At 39.1% G+C, this 24,614-nt stretch overlaps 2 protein-coding genes across 10 annotated transcripts in view; both read left to right on the top strand.

The window, feature by feature from the left end:
- il1rapl1a (interleukin 1 receptor accessory protein-like 1a) overlaps nucleotides 1-18,420 on the top strand; it is a 122,800-nt gene extending 104,380 nt beyond the window's left edge. For 3 of the 4 annotated variants that reach the window (XM_048193741.1, XM_048193744.1, XM_048193743.1), the window contains 6 exons: nucleotides 5,019-5,151; nucleotides 6,092-6,237; nucleotides 14,019-14,165; nucleotides 14,357-14,527; nucleotides 15,850-15,894; nucleotides 16,064-18,420. In XM_048193741.1, coding sequence (XP_048049698.1) covers nucleotides 5,019-5,151; nucleotides 6,092-6,237; nucleotides 14,019-14,165; nucleotides 14,357-14,527; nucleotides 15,850-15,894; nucleotides 16,064-16,785 — 1,364 coding nt within the window. In that variant the 3' untranslated portion in view covers nucleotides 16,786-18,420. The remainder of the gene's footprint in view (nucleotides 1-5,018; nucleotides 5,152-6,091; nucleotides 6,238-14,018; nucleotides 14,166-14,356; nucleotides 14,528-15,849; nucleotides 15,895-16,063) is intronic. The other variant, XM_048193742.1, reaches the window with a different exon arrangement.
- A 3,070-nt stretch (nucleotides 18,421-21,490) lies between these two features.
- On the top strand, nucleotides 21,491-24,398 carry LOC125270305 (vespryn-like). 6 transcript variants are annotated; one of them, XM_048193735.1, is made up of 6 exons: nucleotides 21,493-21,998; nucleotides 22,189-22,241; nucleotides 23,411-23,486; nucleotides 23,566-23,588; nucleotides 23,667-23,788; nucleotides 23,870-24,398. In XM_048193735.1, the coding sequence occupies exons 3-6, from the start codon at nucleotides 23,469-23,471 to the stop codon at nucleotides 24,349-24,351; spliced, it is 645 nt and encodes a 214-aa protein (XP_048049692.1). In that variant the 5' UTR covers nucleotides 21,493-21,998; nucleotides 22,189-22,241; nucleotides 23,411-23,468; the 3' UTR covers nucleotides 24,352-24,398. The 6 variants fall into 6 exon arrangements, with proteins under 6 accessions (XP_048049694.1, XP_048049695.1, XP_048049692.1 ...); XM_048193739.1 differs by having other exon boundaries at nucleotides 21,495-21,998; nucleotides 23,411-23,459; XM_048193737.1 differs by lacking the exon at nucleotides 23,566-23,588 and having other exon boundaries at nucleotides 21,491-21,998.
- Nucleotides 24,399-24,614: the final 216 nt, after the last annotated feature.

The raw sequence follows: 24,614 nt of genomic DNA, 5'->3' as shown, positions 1-24,614 counted from the left end.
ATTATTTAAGACAGCATTCTATATGTATATATGTGTGTTTTAAATGTTTAAAAAATAATTTATATATCATAGAGTTGTTTGTGGTGGAGTAAATTAAACGTGATATGCTGTGATGTCATAATCGTGTTGCATTGTGGGTTATATAGCTGCCTGAAGTGTACATATGAAGTAGACTCGCTCCCTCGGTCAAAATCAAGGGAGCGAGGGTCTTTCCATAAAAACTTCCCTCGTCCACTTCACGAAGTGGAACGCACTTCAAAATGGCGGCAGGGATTCCCCCGAGGGGAAGTGTTTAGGGAAGTTCGCGAGCGCGTGTCTAAAACTGGAGTGGAACGCAGCCATGGTTATGAAGCAAAGTAACTAACGCTCTCTTATTTGAAAAATTCATGTTTTCACTAGCTCATACGCATGTCCCGAAACATCAGGTCATTCAGTACAACTGCTATAAAACATGGAAAATGTTGTAATATTTTAAAAACTTGTACTAAATATAATATGTTTGATTGTCCTTTTGCTAGCTAGCTAGCAATCTAACTAGCTAGCTAGATATCAGCCTGTTAGCATTGTTTGAAAATATCGACATTCAATATAGCCAAAAGTGTCATCCGGTAAAAAGGAAATTTTGGTTAAACCGAATGACTTTTTTGGTGACAAATATGACAAAAGCAGTGTTAACTGATTATAAAAACCACATAATGTTAACACTTAATAAAACAAAATTAATTATACCTCCATTATGTTTGTTTACACTTTTTAAAAAAAACGTCAGAATACATGACTACTTTTGCTAACCAGCCAAACCTTAAACCATGTTTAAAGGCAAACTGAATTGGTTCCCACATTTGAATGTATTGAATTGACTATCCTATTGACTCCTCTGTCCATCCTAATGTGATTTATTCTCCAAAACTGCCTACTGCAGTTAATCAGCCTTGTGCTATAGTCACATACCAACAGGAAGTCATGTGACGCGTGCGATTTCCACACATGATCTCCCAGGGGTCTGACGGAGTTTGATCCCGCTGTCAGCGGAAGAAAGCTGTACGGAGAGAGAGAGAATGCTGAGAGAGAAGAATAGAAGCAGTGGGTTGAATACGTAAGGGCCTGCTGACGCGTTGATATATCTGGATTTAGATTTATTTTGGAGATTGAAACAGATCCTCTGGAGAAATGCCGCCTGTGTGAGGGGGAGGGGACACATATGTGTCAGTATGTGCACTTTTGTATTGAGGGAGCGTTTTAAAACCTCTAGAATAGTTGCCGCTTAAATCAAATGTGCGTGTGAGTCTGTGTTTTATAATAGAAAACTTTCTCTTTGTTCACGAATCTCCCTTTACAATTCAAATGTGCTCACAGCTCTAAAAAACGGATTAAACTGCACTAATTGTCTTTTCTCTCTCATTTGCACACTCTTTCAGTGTCAGACACACGCGCTGTAACATCGGTGAGAGAGGTGCTGAGGCAGGGTCTCTATTATGACATCAGAAAGAAAGGATGAGGGGAGGACAGGGAGTATGAAAGGATCTGCGGAGGAGTACCTGTTCACAAAGCCCTATTCTATACAGATAATTAAAGTCTTACATGTCCCCGTTGGGTTGCACTGCTGAGGAACAAATCAGCTGAAGAATTGGAGGAGGGGGGAAAAGATGGATACAAAGAAATCTGTGCATTCAGTCTGCTAAAGCAGCAGTGCTGTGAGATTCATTCTTTAAGTGAAGTGAATTCTCAGTGAAGGTCATAATGTTGACGTAGGTCTCTATTCGTTCATTCACGGCTGTGTGATGTCTTTAGACCTGCATGTTTGTGTGTGTGTGTTTGCAAAGGAATGCTTGGTCAGTGTTTCGGCTGTGTTGGTAAATGGAGCGAAACACCGCAAGCTAACAGCTCAGTACACTTGCCTTTCATTCAAATACATTCAGAAACACACTCAAAACAGCACAATGGCCCTGGATAGAGCTTAGAGCTCTCTCTGGTGGCAGACCGTATTAAACAGCAGCTTTTAAATGATGTATTGAAATTGCTAAATTATTCCATATCTGTAGTGCATTATCCCCTAATTAGAAGGCAGACGAGTTTGTGGTGATAACAGAGGAGACAACAACTAGATTTGCATTTTCTAGACGAAATACCAGAGTCAGCAAATGAATAGTGTTAAAGTATTAGTTAAGCTTGAGTTTACACATAGTTATGAGTTAAGAAATGCCGCTTTGCTGTTATCATGGCAATCAGGATACACATGGCTGCGCACGAGAATAAACACACAACATACGATTAGACCAATCAGAATTATGTATGCAAATAGACGTAAGAAAGAAATCCTGGAAAGATGTGCATCACGGTTTCCACAAAAATATTATCAGAATTAGAATGATTTCTGAAGGATCATGTGACACTGAAGACTGGAGTAATGATGCTGAAAATTCAGCTTTAACATCACAGGAATACATTACATTTTAGAATATATTTAAATAGAAAACTATTTTTAAAACACTATATTGCTGTTTTTACTGTATTTTTTTGATCAAATAAATGCAGCCATGGTGAGGATAAGAGTCAAAAACATTAGAAAATCTTACCAACCCCATTCCTTTGAACGATTCCTTGAACGAAGTGTAAATAACTGTCTACATAACAGTTTGTGCTGAAGTTATGGCAAAAATTCACGAAAGAGAAAGAATAAGAAAAACAACAACAAAATATAGTGTTTGAGGAATTTCAAAGGAATATCTGTACTGCCTTGTAAGAACTGTAATATCTGGAAAAGGAAAGTGTGTCAAGACAAACTTGACAAAGCTTTGCCTGAAAGTTAAAAAAAAATGCTTTTTAAAAGTCTTGAATTTTCAAAGGTTATAGAGCATTAAGCATTTATAACCGCATTAAGGGTTTGGGAAAAAGATACAAAGCCAGAAAACTAGAGAGACCAAAAAGATAGATGATTTAAAAAAAGTTTCAATGGACGTCTGTCAGATTTTTTTAGCATCCACAAGGAAAATAACAAGTCTGATCAGTTAGAAAAGATAGCACAGTCAGACAGATATACTGAATGCTAACTCAGGTTTGTGCAATAACAATATTTAAATTTTACTAGGGTATGCAGTTTTTTTAAGGTGTTCTGAGTGGTTATTAGTTTTTCTTTTTGGTTGTAGGTGGTTGCTTGAGTGTTGCTAGGTGGTTGCTAGGGTGTTCTATTGTGTAGGTCACATACAGGTCAAAGGGCTGCTCCTAATACAGGATCTTGTCATTTTGAGACTGGAGAACTGCAGTGCTGTTTTGGCCGGCCTTCAACTAGCTCAATTAAGCTTGGCACAATTTAAGAACACGGCAATGTATCTGGTCATTAACCGATGGGAGAGGGCCCACATCTCACCCCTCTCGGTCTTGCTCCACTGACATACTAATCAAATTCCAATCTCTTTTCTCTACTCTTCTGCAGTTACACTTCTGCATAGCTTTTGTTTACTCTTGATATTCAGTATTGTGGCACTGCTAATGTTGCTGGCTCCTGTATGATAAATAGCTTGTTTTCCCTTATTTGAAAGTCGCTTTGGATAAAAGCGTCTGCTAAACGATTAAATGTAAATGTAATTGGTTTAAAGGTCTCAAACTGTGAATGTCTGAGCATTAGCATTCCATGAATGTAATTTGTGTTTATTATTATGTGTCAACAATGCATCAAACCCAGTATCAGTTAAATTTCTGTGACGTGATGCCATTCACAGTGTGCGTGTATGGTGCTGTTTTACACACTCATGGTCTCAGTATCTCTTTGATCAGATGCTCCATATGAACTTCATATCCTGGTGAGAGACAGACGCTATTTCTGGGTTGTTTGGGGGCCCGGAGCAAGATTTTCCCTGGTGCTGGGCCTTATTCGTTGGTAGTCTAAAGACATGCCTAATTAACGTCAAACAACTGACAAACATCACAACCTTAAGGCAGAAAAACCACCTCGACCGGAACTTAAGAAAGAAAGAAACAGCACTTCAAACCACTGAAGATAAACATGTTCATAAAGTAAAATAAACTCTCTGTTTTTGGGGACTGTAGTTCTCAGTTTTGCATTTTAATTTTTAATGCAATGCTGAATTTTTTCATTTTTTCCCCCTCAAAAATTAGCTTGACATCAAACAATAATTGCCCAATCCCTTAGGGTTTGCAGACCCCTGTTGAAGTCTCTTGCTTTAGAAATAAAGATCTCACTGATCCTGGTGCTTTGAAAGGGTTTAAAAGTAAACTTAAAGAAATTCAATTCAAAGTAAAGGGGAATAAGTACATTTTATATGTTATCTGGAGAAAATAGCTCTTCAACCTTTTTCAGACCAAGAATGGTTAAGAGACAGAGCAGGAACCTACTGCTAAATATTGTATGCTCTATCATCATTTACTCATCATCATGTTGTTCCAAACCTGTAAGACTTTCTTTCTTCTGTGGAACATAAAAGAAGATATTCTGAAAAACCAAACAGTTTGGTTCTCATTGACTTCAATTGTATGGCCAAAAAAATACAATGGAAGTCAATTGGATCCGAAACAGTTTGATTGCCAACATTCTTCATAACGGGCTTCTTTTGTGGTTCGCAAAAGAAAGAAAAGGCTTTGAAGGTTTGGAGCATCATATTTGTCAGTAAATGATGACAGAGTTGGGTAAACTAACCCATTAAGGGTGTTTTAAAGAAACCTTAAATAAATTAAATTCAAAGGAATGAAAATAAACTGCATTTTAAATGCTACTATAGTGTATTGTCCAAAAAAACCTCCATGACTACGATTACCCTTTTCATGCACACGGGTGGTGAGTCTCATTAACTGACAATAAGCCATTGTGAGCTTGTCAGCTGCCATTGATTACATGGAGACCCCCTAGTGGCCAATGCAGGGAAATTGTCTCTGGCTTCGCCAACACAGTATGGGCCCTACATTTTCTTACACAAGGCAACAATCCCTGGGCAGAGGAACTATTGAATCAAAACAGAAGTTTGGCATCAATGTTTAATCACAAACCTCCCTTCCCCCTGCAGGAAGCATGCTGAACCTGACATGCCGAGCTTTTTTTGGGTACAGTGGGGACATCAGTCCACTTGTTTACTGGATGAAAGGAGAGAAGTTCATTGAGGACATGGACCAGAGTCGCATTCGAGAGAGTGAAATCAAGTAAGAAGCTACTTTTCTTTAAAAAGTAGCCTATGTGGTAAATTAATGATGTCTTACTGAAGCATGTGCAAACAGGAGAATTGCAGGAATATTGCGCATTAGGTGTATAAAAACAGCTAAGACCAGTATTTATTTGTTTATCAGTATAAAATATTTTACCAAATTTATATTTACAGTTAGTGATGGTTTAGCTGGTGGAGCATTATATTCAGGCTGTTTACTAACAAAAATACTTTGAGGTTCAATGTAAAATAACACAGGAAAAGAATAAGGTTATCATTCAGTACCATGGTATATATCAAAGTTGGAAGGTATTGCTATTACTGTGCCACCACACTGTTTTTTAATGGAATACAAGGAACAGTTGCTTTTAAAACTAGCTTTCACTGTGAAATCGCTTATTCAATACGATAGATGGTGCACAGTAAAGCTTACTTTAAATGTTCACTGAGATGTCGACAGTACATTTTCAATTACTGATATCACAAGCTTGTATATGAGCCTATTTATATCTAGCAGGGGTGGTCGCTGTGATGACACACTATTATTAATTCCCCTGTCTGAAAGAGAGCTGGATCAGAGTGGCTGTGAATACATCCTAATAACACAGCAAAATGTATCGCGCACCATGCACCAAATGCATTTGCATTTACATGCAGTTAAGGAGCCGCGATGTCAGCATCTTTTAAATGAAATTTCAGTTTCAAATGATTCAGCCAGGACAAACAAGAGAGTGAATGTTTTGTTATAATTAAACGAGAGCACCATTTGTTGAGTGCCGACCAAACCCAAAGCCCTTCCTCCCAAAATGTCTAATCTCTACAAGCTGCTCAGTCTAAAATTTATCCCCAAAATCCTCTGTCAAAAGGGGCTAATTAAAAAACTTTGATTCCACAACCCATAGTGAACAATAGCTCATTGTTTCATTTCGCTCCACCAGGACCGTCAGAGAACACCTGGGTGAACAGGAAGTGTCCATTACTCTGACCATAGACTCACTGGAGGAGGTAGATCTGGGTAATTATTCCTGTTATGCGGAAAACGGCAATGGGAGACGACAAGCCAACGTACAGATTGGGAAACGAGGTAACACATTCAACTGTAACACACATGAACTCAACCGACTGAGTCATACCAGCTGCTTCTCATTTAAAGGAACAGTTCACTCCTAATGAAAATTCTGTCATTTACTCACTCTTATGTTGTTAAAGATATCTTCAAGAGATGTTTTGTCGAATTTTGACGCAGATCTTTTTCAGCAGACAGTGACCAGTGTCTGTCAAAAAAGTGTCACATGCTTCTTCAGAAATCATTCTAATAATTTGGTGCACAAGATAGATTTCTTCTTTTATCAAAAAACTTCATTTATGAATGAATGGGGGGTGCAAGATGGCGGCACGAGAGGTGGCAATTTTCGCTGACACTCTTGCTACACTCATATTTTCTCTCACTAGATCCGTTGCGTACGTAATTTTGCAATTTTTTTGCAATGCAACTTAAAGTATTATATCTCTAGAAAACTTTTCTGAAAATGCCGAAACCTACAAAGACACTTGACAAAAAAAAAAGATCTACCTGTGGATGCGGTAGGCAATAAACAGCACATGGGTGACAGTGGCTTGACCCAGAGCACTACAAGAAATGACTGAGAAAATCACGAAGGTGATTGATGACTAGCTGTGGACGCTAGTCTGTCTCTAGTCCATTCGCAATAACTTGAGCAAGTGACAGGCAGACTTAAAGGCACAGTATGTAATTTTCGCAACTAGAGGTCACTGCATATTCAAAACAATAACAAAGGCATAGCTTGATAACACTGTGAAGGAGCAGGGAATGATGGGAGTTGTCGTCTTCACCTCCACTGCCGATGGAAATCAATCCAACGGTACTCACAAATCATGTCCATGGATGAGGTAATGAAATAGTTTTATAACCTTTATGTTTGATCACGATTTTATTTCGTTCTAATGAACTAACAGTAATGTTTAATGCTAAATTACTACTCTTACTTTGTCACATTGTCACTTTATTTGTCAAATTAAATGATAGGGTAAAGCAGCACAGTTTTATGTGTTCAAAACTATCATACTAAAAGTACATTTGAATGTACCTACAGCATTTGCAGAAAGGCTGACTTACTATTTATGTATAACACATACTGTATTTAATTACACTGCCATAGATTTGTTCACCAGACTTGTTAAACAGTGTTAATTACCTAAGCACAAACAAGTGCAATAATACTGTATGTATAGTTACATCAGCATTACCTGCACAGAATGCACCACTTTGTGTATATATATAAAAAATAAAGCATGTTGAATTGCAGATATATTGCAATTAGGGATGTGACGTTGAGAAAAATTTCCCACCAGTTAATTGACATGTGACAACACCGGTGTCACCGGGGCACAGTGGGCAGGGCCTGCACATCTTTTTTTAAATCGCTTATGAATGCCACTGCGGCAGTGTGCATTTTATTTTCGCTTTCAATTTAGTGGCAATTGCTTGCCAGTGGGTTATTATTCTTACTGAAAAACACAACAACAAAACAGTACAACGAAAAACTGGCTTATATTAAACATAGAACGTTTATTAACAAAACGTATAAGAACACAAAGTTTATATAAAAAACTGAAAATCAACCGTGAAAACAGTGTAACCAAATAAATAAGGAACAGAATGTTTAAATTTTTTTTTAGTGAAGAGCAGTAAGTATTTCTCTCTTTCTCTCTTTGTTCTTTGATTAACATTATTGACACTTTAAGATCTGCCGCTGCTGCACACAATGCGGATCTGACACGCATCCCATTTTCTCACAAAAATTTGCCTCGGTGCCGCGGTGGGCAAGTGATGAAACCGGTGTTCAGTCACAACGCTGACTACCATAGCAAGCCTAATTGCAATGTGATTTAGGATTATGCACTCCACATTTGAGCAAACGTTGCTTTACCGTTGAGCGTGAGCGGTACATGTGCGATTGCCAGTAGATGCACAAGGATGGAAGTCCTGAATGCCAAATACAAGAGCAGGATAGGATTCTGGAATGTGCAAACCATGTTTGAAACCAGAAAACTGGCTCAAGTTACATCAGTTACATCGGAAGTGACCACCATCTGGTCATAGCAGCACTGAAATTGAAACTATGTGATCCCAGAGTGAAGAACACTTTTATTTTACGGCTGAAGAACAGATTCCAGGCTCTGGTGGACACTGCAGACTTCATGCTGCCAGACTTAAATGAAGTCAACACCAAGTGGGAGCAAGTCAAAGCAGCATACTTTGAAACCAGTAAAGCAAGCCTGGGAAAACAAAAGAAGAGAACAGAGAGGATTACAGCAGATACCTGGAAAGCCATAGAAAACAGGAGAGCCATAAATAAAAAACTCCCAAGTCACAGAGGTTGCAAGAGAAATACAAACTGTAGTACAAGAAATCAGATCAAACAGGAAAGAAAATGGCAAGAAAAGATAAGCGAACCTATATTGACAATCATGTAAGCCAAGCAGAAGCAGCAGCCAATAGAGGTGAACAAGGCAAGTTGTACAAGATCACCAATATAGCCTACAGTAAGTATAGTGGAGCTACTGATGTACCAATCACAGACAAGCAGGGGCAACTCCTTACATCAGAAGCAGAACAGGAAGCTCAATGGGCAGAGCACTTTAGTGAAATCTTGAATAGGCCACGACCAACAGCAGAGGCTGACATGCAAGAACCAGAAACTGAGCTAGATGTCAATATTGCACCACCAGAGAAAGAAGAAATCATCTTAGCCATCAGATCCCTCAAGAACAGAAAAGCACCTGGACAGGACAACCTCATCGCAGAGTTATCCACAAATTATAGCCAAAATGCTGCAGCCACTTTTTGAAATCATATGGGAGGAGAAGAAGATACCAGACGACTGGACAGATGGGATCATTGTGAAGATTCCTAAAAAGGGTGCCCTGAATAACTGCAACAACTGGTGTGGTATCACCCTTTTTTTCAATTCCAAGTAAAATTCTGGCGAAGATCGTTGTTTAACAAATCTCAGATGCAGTAGACAAACAACTCAGGAAAGAACAGGCAGGATTCAAAAAAAGGAAGATGATATGCTGACCAGATATTCACCCTGCGCAATATCATTGAAAAAGTGCAGACACAACTTTACATCAACTTCATGGAATTCGAGAAGGCTTTTGACAGCATCCACAGGGACAGTCTATGACGTGTACTCTGCGCATACGGGATTCCATTACAGATCATCCTTCTTATCAAGAGTTTCCACACTAACTTCCCATGCAAAGTAGGAAACAGCAATCACAATTTCGAAATGAAGACAGGAGTCAGAAAAGGATGCGTAATGTCACCAACATAACTGCTCTTCAACATAACCATCGACTGGCTGATGCAACAAACAACCAAAGGCCAACCAAGAGGCATCAGATGGACTCTCTTTTCAACACTGGAAGATCTTGACTTTGCTGACGAATTGGCACTGGTCACATACCCACCAGCACATGCAGGAGAAAACATCTTGTCTTAGCACCTATGCACAGCAAGTAGGCTTGAAGATTAGCAAGAAGAAAACAGAGGTGATGACACTGAACAACCCCAACCCCTCACCAGTCCAAGTAGAAGGCACAGATCTACCCACAACTGAGGAGTTTATTTACCTGGGCAGCACTGTTTGACATGACAGAGGAGCAGGCAGTGAGATCAAGAACTGTCTCAGCAAAGCCAGAAATGCCTTTAGTGTAATGAACAATGTGGAGGCCCTCACAATATAGCACCCACACTAAACTGAGACACTACCAGAGCTGCATCCTTTCCATCAATATTTATGGCCCTGAATGTTGGAGAGCGACTTTGCCAAATTGCCATCCTTCCACACTAAGAACCTCTGGAGAATTCTGCAAATCTTCTGTCCCAAAACTATCTCTAACCAACAACTACTCACTCAGTGCAAGCAAGAAAGTATGGACACCATCATCATGAGAAGTTGAAGGAGATGGATTGGACACGTCATCAAGAGGGAAGATGTCTTCGCCTAGATTGCCCTCTTCTGGACACCAGAGGGTAAACGAATGAGAGGAAGACCCACAGAACACCTGGCGTTGAACAGTGGAAGCAGAACTGAAGGCCCTGAACCACACCTGGGGTACCATTCAGAAGCTGGCCTAAAGCAGACAGGATTGGCGAACCTTTGTTGCTGCCCTACATGCCACTGGGCATAAAGGGCCCTGATGTGATATGTGATGATTGGTAAAGTTACCAAAGTCTGCGAGTCCCCTGAGGAGGCTATTGCTGTGTCTCATTTCAGAGGCTGCGTCGTCCTCCTGTCACATTTGAAGGCTGCATACATCATCGAGGCAGTCTCATTTAAGAAAAGTAATCTTAGATTTCAAAGTAAGGAAGAAATTACAGTATTTTACACCTCACAAGGAATAACGGTCAATTTTATTACGGTTACATTTAAAAAAAAAAATATCCTTGATGACGTATGCAGCCTTCAAATGCGACCTCCGGAGGATGCAGCCTTCGAAATAAGATGCAGCTTATAGCTTTCATTGGCTCGGTCAACAGAACTGGTGAGGAGCATATTTAATTCAGTGTTTATCTGCAGTGGATGTGGCATGTAGCATTAGCGCACTGATGTGGTTTGTTTTAGTGGGTGATTAAGTAACCAGACTCTCTTGAAAGCCTGCACGACTGTGCATAAGGACCCTAGTGTGTGCCCTAGAATCAAAAATTAAATTTCCTTGACATAGTTGAATAACAAGTGTTCAGTACATGGAAATGACATACAGTGAGTCTCAAACACCATTGTTTCCTCCTTCTTGTGTAAATCTCATTTGTTTAAAATACCTCCGAAGAACAGGCGAATCTCAACATAACACCGACTGTTACGTAACAGTCGGGATCATTAATATGTATGCCCCCAATATTTGCATATGCCAGCCCATGTTCAAGGCATTAGATAAGGGCAGCCAGTATTAACGTCTGGATCTGTACACAGCTGAATCATCAGACTAGGTAAGCAAGCAAGGACAATACCGAAAAATGGCAGATGGAGCAATAATAACTGACATGATCCATGATTACATGATATTTTTAGTGATATTTGTAAATTGTCTTTCTAAATGTTTTGTTAGCATGTTGCTAATATACTGTTAAATGTGGTTAAAGTTACCATCATTTCTTACTGTATTCAAGGAGACGAGAGTCGCCGCTATTTTCATTTTTAAACACTTGCAGTCTGTTTAATGCATAAACACAACTTCATTCTTTATAAATCTCTCCAACAGTGTGTAATGTTAGCTTTAGCCACGAAGCACAGCCTCAAACTCATTCAGATTAAAATGTAAACATCCAAATAAATACTTTACTCACATGATCCGACGCATGCATGCAGTATGCATGACGAACATCTTGTAAAGATCCATTTGAGGGTTATATTAGCTGTGTGAACTTTGTAAATGCACTGTATTATAGTCGAGAGCTCGGGGACAGGGAGCGCGTGATTTAAAGGGGCCGCAGCCTGAATCGGTGCATAGTTAATGATGCCCCAAAATAGGCAGTTAAAAAAATTAATTAAAAAAAATCTATGGAGTATTTTGAGCTGAAACTTCACAGACACATTCAGGGGACACCTTAGACTTATATTACATCTTGTAAAAACTGGTTCTAGGGCACCTTTAGTTATTTACTAATGTATCCACTGGGAGGAGGAGTTTAATGTCTCTACATCTCATCACTATATTTGAATGTCACGTAATATCTAAGAATACCTAGAAGTACCTAGAAAAAAAGAAATGAATGAATATTGAACATATGAATAATAAAAAATATTTTTTTCTATCAAATAAAATCAATATTTTGACAGTCACCTACTAGTGACTTTATACTTTTGTGTATATATTTTTGTTGTATGGAGAAAAAAGCAGCTTGGATGTTCTTCAAAGCTGCGTCTTTTTTGTCTCATAGAAGCAAGAAAGTCATACAGGTTTGGAACAACATGAGGTTGAGTAAATTATGACAGGATTTTCATTTTGGGGTAAACTATCCCTTTAATGTGCTGTGGGATTTCTTTACATAAACAGCACAGCATGTTCCTGTGTCTCCCTCCTCTTCTCTGTCTGTCTCTTTCTTTCTCTCCTTTTGGGAAATGCATCAGCATCTAAAATTCACTCTCTTTTAGAGAGAGCTGCTTTGAAGGCTTCCTATCTTCTCTTTTAATGGCAGTTCAGAGGAGGAGACGGCTTCAGCAGTTCACACATTTTCTCTCCCTCTCAGCCCAACTCAAAACTCATTCAACTGTTCTCACACACACACAAATGAATAAACACACACACTCTCTCTCTTTCAACTCGTCTTAGCCGTACACACATATTTCTGCAGATAATCTCAAAGCCACACACACAAACCAAATCTCTCATATGCACCCCCTCTCTCCTTCAGCTCATTGCTGAGCACTCCAACATACATGCTTTCACAATCTTTCAGCTTCTCTGAAGCATCTGAGTATATCTTGCGTGTTTTCCTCCATTAGCTGTATCACAGAGGAGCTTTGAACAATATGAACATCATTAGCGCTTATTCATTCTGAAGTCATTTTGCATTTCTCACCCCTTGTGTATGTCCTTAGCGCAGCATGAATTTCCATGCTGGTCCAGGCTGGTTTGGTGCTGATCTGGCTGGTAGATTTGCTAGTGAACTGACAAAGGAAGTCTTGCCGGTTTAACTAGCCGTGAAGCCTGATGCAACCCTAGAATCCTATGCTAGGGATCAGGGACCATATTGCTCAAAATTACTTAAGTCTTAAATTAAAATCTGACAAGAATTGAATCTTCCAACTGAAATTGCCATGGTTACAAAACAGATGAAATAGTATTCTAGACATGGAATGTTTCTGTGATAGAGTGCAACATTTGGGTTCTGTAAGTAAAAATTCCATTCATTTTCACCATAGGGGAATTGATTTTTAACATAACATATAAACCTTTAATGGCAGATCTACTGTGAGCGACAGGGTTGTTAATCAATGGTTTTGTTAAAGCCACCAGCCAGCATTCATCTTTTTTTTAAATAATCATGTTCAACAGTGGAATTCCTAGTGGAAAAAGACCTGGTGAACTTACCCATGATTCTGCAGAGAATCTCCAACAATCAGAGAATCTTGACAAACAAATTGTGGCATAAAGACTCACCCACTCCCATGAAGCACTGTGAATGATATAGAGTCGGTTTCATCAAACTACTGAAATATTTGCATGCGTAATATGCATGTTTAAATAAATGTAAAATATATTGATCTTAATATCAAGTTTCTGGCTAAATCTTAGTGTTATATTTCTCTGACGTTTTTTTAATTCGATTTTTATTCACAACGCTTCATGGATTTGTAGTTCTTTACTTCATCAAAGCCTTCTTTTTGTTCAATTTTCAAATATTTTTTGCTTCAGATCAAAGATTTTAATTGTTTTGATTCCTCACAGCTCATAGCTTGTTGGTTTGGGTTATGACTTATTACTCTTAAACAAAGACTTTAAAAAAAAAACATATCTATGTGAAAAAATAAATGGGAAAAATACTTCCGGAACCAAGGCTGCTGAAAAAAAATGTATAGGCACTGTTGCACTCTATACAGCTACAGCATTACAGGACTATATGATGTATACCACTAATATGATGGCAATACCATAGTATTCTTTAATTTGTATGTGGAATTACCAGTTTATCCCAGTACTCATGTTACCAGCACAGTATTTAGACAGGCTGAAGAGTCTGAATGCATTCTATGCTAATGTTAATGTATTCCAGGGAGAACTGTCAGCTTAGAGAACTTTATTTTGTCCCTCTTTCCATTTTGTGTCTCTCAGTGGAGCTGATGTACACCGTTGAGTTGGCCGGTGGTCTGGGTGCGATTCTTCTGCTGTTGGCATTGTTATTGTCTGTGTATAAGTGCTACAGGATTGAGCTGCTGCTCTGCTACAGGCATCACTTTGGTGGGGAGGATACAGATGGAGGTAAAGCACAAACACTCCCCCTACAGGAGCTACTGAACACAACACTGCAGCAATCACATATTTTTGGTTCAGATTGTTACTGTATGTAATTGCAATTTGGACTCTTTTTTTGATCAGAAGCATGGTAACACTTCCAAAACATTTTGTTAAAGCCTCTAATTTCTTTCTTTCTTTCTTACTTTTCTCCTCAGAAAATAAAGAGTATGATGCATACCTGTCCTATAGTAAGGTGGAGCTGGATCAGTGGGGTCAGGAATTACAGGAGGAGGAGCGCTTTGCTCTGGAGATTCTCCCTGATGTCCTGGAGAAACATTATGGATACAAACTCTTCATCCCTGACCGAGATCTCATTCCTACCAGCAGTATGTGCAGAATGTGTGTTTTATGTGAATGCATGTATGTCTTTGTTAGTGTGTTTGTAAATGTTGTCTTAAATGTTTAATACATTTACATTAGCACAAGCCAGAAGCCTACAGGAATTTCAGAAATAATCAGAGAAATTAGTTTCTTGTAAAGTTTTAGGAGCGTATTCAGAAACCCACAACAATCACAAAAAAAGTTGTGTAGACACAGATTTGACAAACGGCACTAATTGTACAGAACTAATGAAAACTCTTTGATCATTCGTAATGAAGTGTGACATTTTCATCTCATAAACATGCTAGAAGCACTGGATTTACCTTGCTTCCTAATTCTGCAAAATAATTGAATCATTTGTGATTAAATGTAATTAAACTCCCTCATCAGCATTAATATAATCAGAAAGCCTTATGTTGACTAGAAAGTAGTTTAGTCAAAAAAATAAAACTTTCTGAAGAAACAAACAATAATTTAAACAATTATTAAAGGTCACGTTTTTCGTGTTTTTTTGAAGCTTTGATTGTGTTTATAGTGTGCAATATAACATGTGTTCATGTTTCGCGTGTAAAAAACACAGTATTTTTCACATAATTTACTTATCTGTATACCGCTGTTTCCACTGTCATAAAAACGGGCTGATGACTTCCTTGTTCTATGAAGTCCCTCCTTCAGAAATACGTAACGAGTTCTGATTGTGCCAGCGGTTCCTGTGTTGTGATTCGACAGCTCTGAGCGCACCGTGCCCGGAAAAGTCACGCCTCTTACCATAACGTGGAGATGCATGCGCTCAGTGTTATTGTAAACATGTCTTTAATTTTACCCTATCAATTTGAGCCGGAATCAGACCCGGTGATTGGACTGCGGGATGAAAATAACAGCGTTTCGACGACATGGCGACAAACACACTCTACAAACGCAACTCTTGTGTATTCCTGTGGGCGGAGGTTAGTCAAAAAACTGTTTTAGTGACGTCATTAAAGAAGGAAGTAGAGGGATGTAGTCCAAACTGGCCGTTCGATGTAGGCGACTTCTGTTAAATAAAATATGTCGCTTGGCATTGAACTTTGAGCTTTAAAATATTACAGATTTTATTTATACTCTAACAACAACATTACACACTAACTAAAGTTTGAAACATGGGATCACGAAGAACGGGACCTTTAACATTCCAAATGTGGGCAAGTATGAGAATAATAAAAATCTTTTCTTTTTCTTTTTTTTTTTTGCTAGCCCCTTGATGTGACACTGTGTTTGTTTTCATCATATGTCAGGTGTTTTTGCCCTGTATGTGTGCTGTGTCTGAAAGCTGAATGTTTATGTCCAGGTATGAGCAGTCAACATTACCAGGATGACACACATCTTCTTAGAGGTACAGCTTTGTTTGAATGCAAAAACACGCGTACGCACAAATTGTTGTTCATGGATGAGTGTGATCGTTGTGTCTTAAATGTGTGTTTGTCTTTAAATGTGCATTATTTTCAGCCATCGTACAATCTGTTATTTTGGTATTACAGTTTCTTTCTTTGTCTGTCATGTAGCTTACATAGAGGACGTGTCCCGCTGCGTAGACATGAGTAAACGCCTGATCATCGTGCTGACCCCGAGCTACGTGCTGCGTCGCGGGTGGAGTATATTTGAGCTGGAGTCCCGTCTGCGCAACTCTCTGGTTTCAGGGGACATTAAAGTGATCTTAATTGAGTGTGCCGATCTGCGAGGAGTCATTAACTACCAGGAAGTGGAGGAGTTAAAACAGTCCATTAAATGTCTGAGCGTGGTGCACTGGAACGGCCCGCAGAGCAACAAGCCTGGCTCGCGCTTCTGGAAGCAGCTCCGCTACACCATGCCGTACCGCCGCCCCCAGCAAACCCTCACCAATCACGCACTGGACGCCAGCGAACCCGGCCCCTTCGCCGACCTGCAGACCGTCTCGGCCATCTCCATGGCCACGGCCACGTCCGCCGCCTTGGCGCCGGCTCACCCCGAGCTGCGCCCGTCCCTGCGGAGCTCGTACCGCTCGCACTCGCTGGCACGGCAGAAACACTCGCACTACCGCAGCTACGACTACGAGCTGCCCTTCACGGCCGGAGGCACGCTGCCACCCCAGCACACCTACTGCAACCTGCCCCTCACCCTCCTGAACGGCCAGCGACCCGTCAACAACAAGACCCTGCGCCAACACAGTCTGGACGAGCACCACGGCAACAACGCCATGCTCCCGCTGCTGCCCAGAGAGACGAGCATCTCCAGCGTCATCTGGTAAAGAAAGAGGAAGGGAAACGTACTCGGCATGGGCCACCTGGCACACGGGGGACTAAATAAGCTGGCATACAGCACAGGACACAATGAGGTTAGTGGGTTCCTGTGAGCAAAATGATCGTTCTGTCCACGCTAAGTGGGTCTGAGGATGTGAGTCTTCTTTCGGGCATTGATCCAGCGGCGAGGGACGACGTAGTGCCGTATCTGTAGGCGTGAACTGAGCATATAAAGTCACACCACACGGAGGTATACAGGGTCTCGTGTAGATGTTAGCGTTATATTTGTAGCAACGCTGTCTTCCTGTCTCCATGTTCGGTTTGATCACGCCATGTATTTTTACTCGTTAATGCTTGATGCTTTTGTTTTGTCACTTTTTCCTCTTTTTTAGGTTTGACATGGACATTTGATTGAGTTTTTGTTTGGGTTTTTTTTTTTTTCTACCTTCTTTCGAAATGGACTGAAATATTCCTTGTTTGAGTTTAGCTACTGTCGTTTTGCTCGGAAGCTACTGCGTTTTGTTCCGTCCTTCTTTCTGTTGTCCAATGTAAGGTATGTATTTATGGTTTTAATTGCAAAATTTTCAAGAAGGAAATATATTACAAATTATGCAAAATATACGAAAGCCTAAAGGGGTCGACAGAGGCGATCAGAGAGCAGTGCTGTCTTCTCTTACAAGAGGAACAGCATCATTTCTCAAATATTAAGGGGATTTTAAAAGACGAGAAATCTATTTTTATATCTGAAGAGTGCTGTTTCTCTCTAATACCACAGGGTCATTGGGACAATGGGACTGAAGACTCTCTTATTTGTGAATTTGGGTATTTTATACAGTTTGCTACATTGTTCTCATCTGTGGAGAAAAGTAAATGTTTTATGTTAACTTCTGAAACAATAATCAGCTGCATTTTTGTTTGTATTTTTTTTATTTATGTTCATAGTCTAGGACTTTTGATCCACAGACAGACCTTTTCTTTCACATTTCTAATCCGTTTAACTCTCAGTCTGATGTCTAACTCACTGGTACATGCTTGTCTTTTTCTCCTCTAGCTGCTGTGTAACTCAGATACATGCTGGCATGTTTCACAGAGGGACACGGGCCTGTATACTCGCACTCTAGTATAGATTATCAAATAATCTCCGCTTGAATACATACCATATGATTTAATAAATGCCCAAAGTCAACATATATTTGTTGTATCTTGTCTAGAGGTTTTACTGATCTAGGGGTTTTCACTTGTGGCAGCATGTACTGATGACTCTAAGGGGGAAAAACACAAAGCTAGAATCAGAATCAAAAACTGGTTTGACAGTAAAAAGAGGTCTAACTGTAAAAAAAAAAAAAAAAAAAAAAAAAAAATCTGAAACTATTCCTGTAATTTCTTATTTTTCTCCTATTTTTCTTTTTTTTTTTTTTCAAAATTCAGTTTGCAAAAAAAAGTTGTTTATAAAAAATAATTAGAATTATGTATGAATGTTCACCTCTTGAGTATGCATAGAGACTAGATGTGTATCCTGATTTGAATATTTACTGTATTATGAACAACAGCTATCACAGAGAGATGTGTGATCTCTCCAGAGGCACAATCATTTTTCTTTTTATATTGTTTCTCACTGTGTACAGTAAAGTCACAAACCACTATAAGCTGGTCGGTGCAATTTTGTGTGTGTGTGTGTGTGTGTTTGAAAAAGTAAAAATGCAGAAAGTTTTATGTGATGGATAGGTTAGGGTTAGGGAATAGAATATATAGTACAGTATAAAAATCATTGTTTATTTAGAGTCCCCATAATACATGAAAAAAATGTGTGCGCTTGTGTGTGTGTGTGTGTGTGTGTGTGTGTGTGTGTGTGTGTGTGTGTGTGTGTGTGTGTGTGTGTGTGTGTGTGTGCGTTCTAGGTGAGTTGCTAAAACTGAATAACCCAATTATTTTTTTTGGACAAAATGCTAAATACTGGATACTACAGTTGATTAGGCAAAAAATAATTTCATAACATATATGCATATGAATGCACCTCTTTAAATAAAAGAGAAAAATGAGAACTAATATATGCACATATTTCTATAGCTATTACTACAAACTAGGGGTGTAACGTACGCAAAAATGACGGTTCGGTACATACCTCGGTATTTAAGTCACGGTTCGGTACAAATTCAGTACAGCAGGAGAGAGACAACTAAACATAAAATTGCTTTTTTTTCTTTTTTATTAAACAAAGGTTTACTGAACAAATTGTGTCTCTGTCTTTAAATAAATTCAATTCTAATTAATTTTCTTAAAGATGACTATATATAGCGAGCACTTTCTTGCATATTACTATTAACTTGTTCATTTTTAGATATAATAATCAATGCTCACATACAAATTGTATGCAAACATGTAAATTGCATATAAGGCAGTTTTCGCATTAACTTTCAGTAAGTTGTACTGTATCTTTCAACATACCTTCAGATGTTCATTTAAGTTCACATTCATATTCTGTAACTAGTATTAAAGAGGAAGAGATGGTCACGCTCCCGCTTGAAATGAGGCGGCTGTACAATGATCTGTCACACCACGTCAAAGAGCGACAAAACGGCATTTAATGTTTGAATTTCGTGATAAAATTGACCGAATTTGAGGGATGAGACTTTGTTTCTTATCAATAGTAACAAAACACAGAGCTTATTGTGATTATTGGTGGTTAATGGTGGTTAAAAGTGGTAAATGGGCTATACAACTCTGTATTCGTACATGTGTACCGAACCGAAAGGTGCGTACCGAAAATTTTCGGTACGAAAACGTGTACCGTTATACCCCTACTACAAACAGACTACGAACATAAAAACGATCCTTAAAATAGTAAAATGACATCACAACAGCAAAATTAAATGGAACTTGATTACGTCCAATGGTAACACTACAGTAACGTTCAATTCATTAGTTTTGGGTATCATGAACTAACAATACTTAATAGCATTTGTTATCTAGGTTATTATTAATTTATAAACGTACTGTTATTCACTGTTAATACAGTTCTACAGTAACTAAAGTTAATTTATACAACTTGAAATATCACAAATGTATTAGTCAGTTTCTGACAGCTAATGAATTGTTAACATATCGAACCTTACTGTAAAGTTTTACCAGGATTTATATACATTTTTTTTATCCATAGGAATTTTCCAACATGAAATGGTGTTTGTTGTTTTGGCATCTTGTAGATGTAGTCAGTGTTACTCTGAAAGTTAAGTTTACTGTCTATTACAGTAGCTACATGGTGACCTGCTTCACATCCTCTGCTGCCAGCTTGAGCGTAACTTTCTAATCAAGGCTTCTTCGTCTTGGTGATATTAATGTGTACGGAGCTGTTATCAAACCAGAAGACACAGCTGTCAACATACTGGAAATAGACTATTTACATCCTTCTGGAAGGCGACCGAAGCTGTATCATCAGCATACTTGAAAGGAGCAGGTCACTGCTGTTACATTGCACTTCACTGCTATTAACATGATATAACAGGGGAGATACAGTAGCACACATCCCTGAGGAACGCCAGTCGGATGAAGTGCTGTTCAGACGGATTTGCTGAAGCAGCGTTTTGATGCAAAGGACCGACCTGCTGTTGACATTTACATCACGCAGTAGGTACTTTGGGGTGTGACTATTAAAGGAAGAGTGTTGGTTTTGTTCAAATGCTGCTGGATTCTATACAGCATATGTTAGCTCGATAAGCAAATTGCATGGTGTCCATAAATTCACCTTTTTGAGATGAAAATTCTACTAATACTGTAGATGCTCTATACATTTGAGGAGTATGTGCCATCAATGGGTCAAACGGCATTAAAGGATTTTGCACGTGGAGATTTTGGTACAGGGATATGAGTGATGAGGGTTATAACCTTTTTTAAAAATATTTGAGTAAACAGATCCCAATTGTGCAGCACTCCTTTAAAACCTTCCACTTCAGCCCATCCTGATCCTAAAACCGGTTGCACTTCTTTTTTTTTTTTTTTTTACAGTACGTGCACTTATGTGTACTCACAGTGTACTTACTTAAGAAAGTACTGAGTAATATAAGGAAACTACATGAGTTAAGGTTAGGTTCAGGGTTAGTATTACCCCGTTATTGTAATTACTATAATAAGTACATAGTAGCCTATGTACATGGGGAACAAGACTGTAAAATAAAGTGCTACCCAAAACCCCTCAAACCTTTTAAAACTAGGCTGCTAAAAAAAAAAAAAAGTTCATAAATTGCAATGCTTTTTTTCTGTTTTTAGTTCATTCCAAAAGGTTTATGTATAATTATGGCGCTTATAAAATTTAAGACATTTGTTTTGCAAAGACCCCACTTGTTCTTATGTATATGATATTTTCTTAATAAAATAAATAGGCTAACTGCATTGTGTTGTTCTTATTCCAAAATGTCACTCTGTAAATAAGTACAATTTTCTATACACCCCAGTTGTCTGTTACTATAGATCTCTAAATCCATCCAAATTAGTACAATGACAAAACATAAAATACATATAAAATGTATTTGAGATTTGCAGGCGGCTTAAAGCGCCCCCTGGTGGAGACAGGGATAGCTGCAGGTCGGAGTAATGGGCGTGCCGAAATGTGGATTGCTAAACCCCTAACCCTACCCCACACCCTAACAGGCAGCTTTCAGCACACCCCTACCTTAGTTTTGTCACGCCTATTCCTCTGACCCGCAGATACCCACACTTGGCCTTGAGGACGACGTGTGTGATTCATACGGTGTACAGTAGATGGCGATAATGGGCAACATGTGTGAACGAAATAAAAGGGAAGAAGAGGAAGCAGCCCTGTTCAAATCATGGCGCAGGAATCTCCACTGAAAGATGTCAATGCATGTAGGCTGTGTGATCAGAGTTTCAATCCATCCAGATGTAATAAATACAGACCGTTTCACGGAAATAAGCTTGCGAGCAAAGCGGATTATACGGTTGTTCTGGAGGAATTTGTTGGCAAACTTCAGGACACGACTCTGGCCATCTGCGCGGCTCATGTAAAACTCTGTTATTGAGGTACGGGCGCGTGTCCAAAGACGCAGAACGAATTAAAATACTCATTCAGGATATGAGGGAGAAGACCAGAGAGAAGTGGTTTGCAAACCAAGACTGGAAGTGAAGAGACGACGAGAACTGATGGACACAACAGATGATGACAACAACAACACTGCATCCACCTGATTTGCATTTCACTGACACAAAGGTATCTGTACTGTATTGAAGTCTCTGTAAACACGTGTATGTGATCTGGAGGACAACGATAAGGAATACACGCTAAACTGTGGACGATTTCTTGCAAAATTATTGTGCATAAAGCCACATTTATGCAGGCAGAGTATAATAAATGAATTAGAATTGTTATACATTTATTCTGTTATGTTAAATCTTTACAGGATAAACTAAGAATATTTGAGGAGTTTCAACAGACTTTGCATCAAAACATAAGGTCAGAATTAAACCATGTTATCACGTTACTCCACCAAATGAAAGTGTTTATTAATATATTCTACTTATTTTTAACGCAGAAGTAGCTATTTCCTATGCATGTGCAAGTCTTCCGCTTCATTATGTTATAGGTTAGTAACTAAATGGTAATTAAATGGGGATGATTACGGACTGTTTTTGTACAACTAAAACAACTGGAAGCAGGTGACACTGGAAGACTTACACATTCAAGTTAAAGGATTGGTTCTCTTTCAAATGAAAATTATTCAGCTTTACTCACACTCAAGCCATCCTAGGCGTATATGACTCTTCTTCTTTCTGATGAACACAATCAGAGAAATATTAATAAATACCCTGACGCATCCGAGCTTTATAATGGCAGTTAGTGGGATCAACGAGTATGAGCTGAAGAAAGTGTCTCCATCCACATCCATCCATCATAAACATATTCCACACGGCTCCGGGGGGTTAAAGGTGCTACAGAGGACGTTTTTTTTATACATTTTTGCAATATTACTTGAAACTGTCTTTATTAACTGATAAAAGACTATTTATTAGGTGCACTGAAAGGAATAATATTAATATACATCAGCCGTGATCGCGTAAATGATTGGCCCTCTGGCTTGTCAATCACTGCCATTACGTTCCTTGTGAGAGACGTGTGCATTCCAGTAACTTTCCACACTCCACAGGCGCCGCATGCAATGTTTTTTTGTCAGGAGTAACAACTGCAGATTATGAGTTACCTGCGGTGAGTCCGACATAATGAATCCACTAACACGAAACAGCGAATGCCGGTGGTAAACACTCGTGTTCCAATACTCGTGCACGAGTTTTGGGAGGCGTTCCCTCGAAATGAGCTGTGAAGGAGGGGGGGTTGTTCTTACGCATGCGCTCATTTCAAAAACTCAGTCTTTGGTTTCTCAGTCGATGAAAAGATCCTCTGTAGCACCTTTAATAAAGGCCTTCTGAAGCGAAGCAATGCGTTTCTGTAACAAAAAAAAAACATCCATATTTAACAAGTTATGAAGTAAAATATCTAGCTTCCACCAGTTCTACATGTTGAAGAATCAGTAAGGACAACAAAACTGAGGAAGAAAGAACAGCTGAAGAGTCAGATGGTGAATGAGAAGATTGAGGAGATGAACACAGAGATTTCCTCTCTTTCAGATACTATCAGAGCCATAGAGGAGGAGATAAAAGCTGAAGATGCTATGAAGTATGAAGCATGCTTTTTTACTTACAGGTATCTGATCACTGGAGACAAATGCAAGGAAGTTTTAAAAATGAACTTAAGTTACATTGTATGATTGCATTTTTTACAGAACTATGATGCAGCTATGAAAAGGTTTGTATTGTTTCTCCTGTTTCTCTGTTGTTCTGAACTCAAACCCACAGCATCACTGATTCCTGAATGTTTTTCCAGAGTTTCCCAGTGTAGACCGCCGGATCCAGAGAACATTTCTGGAGTTCTGATCAATGTGTCAAAATACCTGAGCAACCTGAAGTTTACTGTGTTACAGAAGATGCAGAAAACTGTTGAATACAGTGAGTACAGAACACAACAATCAGTTCAGCTCCATCATGAGAGTCGTTTGTGTCGTTTCATGTTTGTGTCTGTCTCTTCAGCTCCTGTGACCTTTGACCCCAACACTGCTCACTGTAACCTCATCCTGTCTGATGATCTGACCAGTGTGAGATACAGCGACGAGGAACAGACGCTTCCTGATAATCCAGAGAGGTTCGACATGTTTGCGTGTGTTCTTGGCTCAGAGGGCTTTGACTCCGGGTCTCACTGCTGGGATGTTGAGGTCGGAGACAGTACAGGCTGGTTCCTCGGAGTGATGAATGAATCCGCTCAGGGGAGGAATAAAATATTCTCAAGCAGTGGAATCTGGCTGGTGGGGCATTTCTGTGGTGAATATAAAGCACATGTACCACCTCAATCACCAACTCTCCTCCCGGTGAAAGAGAAACTGCAGAGGATCAGAGTTCATCTGGACTGGGACAGTGGAAAGCTGTCATTCTCTGACCCTCTTACCGACACACACATACACTCTTTCACACACACATTTACTGAAAGATTATTTCCATGTTTTGGTGTTGATTGAAACATTTCATCCTTTGGTTATATTGCCAGTAAATTTGCTAAAATCTTGCCCTCTTTTATTGGAGCTGTCTCACCCTCATCAACCCTCTAGTATTTCTCACTTGGGAGTCAGAATTGTGATCTTAGGTGGTCAAAACAGACTGAAGATGATAAGAATAACATTAATTAATGTAAATGAAAGGAATGTATAATATTATCTTTCTATAATATTTATTCTTTAATATTTTGTCTTTTGAGGGAATTTAATGATATTAAACATTATTA

This window comes from Megalobrama amblycephala, linkage group LG6, assembly GCF_018812025.1.
Source record: "Megalobrama amblycephala isolate DHTTF-2021 linkage group LG6, ASM1881202v1, whole genome shotgun sequence".
In the NCBI taxonomy this organism is placed as follows: domain Eukaryota; kingdom Metazoa; phylum Chordata; class Actinopteri; order Cypriniformes; family Xenocyprididae; genus Megalobrama; species Megalobrama amblycephala.
Note: the sequence above shows the minus strand (reverse complement) of the source record. Positions and strands in the feature narration are given on the sequence as shown.

What these genes read in the sequence shown, in the direction of transcription:
- LOC125270305 (XM_048193736.1), top strand. An exon ending in TATGATGCAGCTATGAAAAG is followed by an intron (nt 23,589 to 23,666) that starts GTTTGTATTGTT and finishes ATGTTTTTCCAG; the next exon opens with AGTTTCCCAGTGTAGACCGC. An exon ending in GCAGAAAACTGTTGAATACA is followed by an intron (nt 23,789 to 23,869) that starts GTGAGTACAGAA and finishes CTGTCTCTTCAG; the next exon opens with CTCCTGTGACCTTTGACCCC.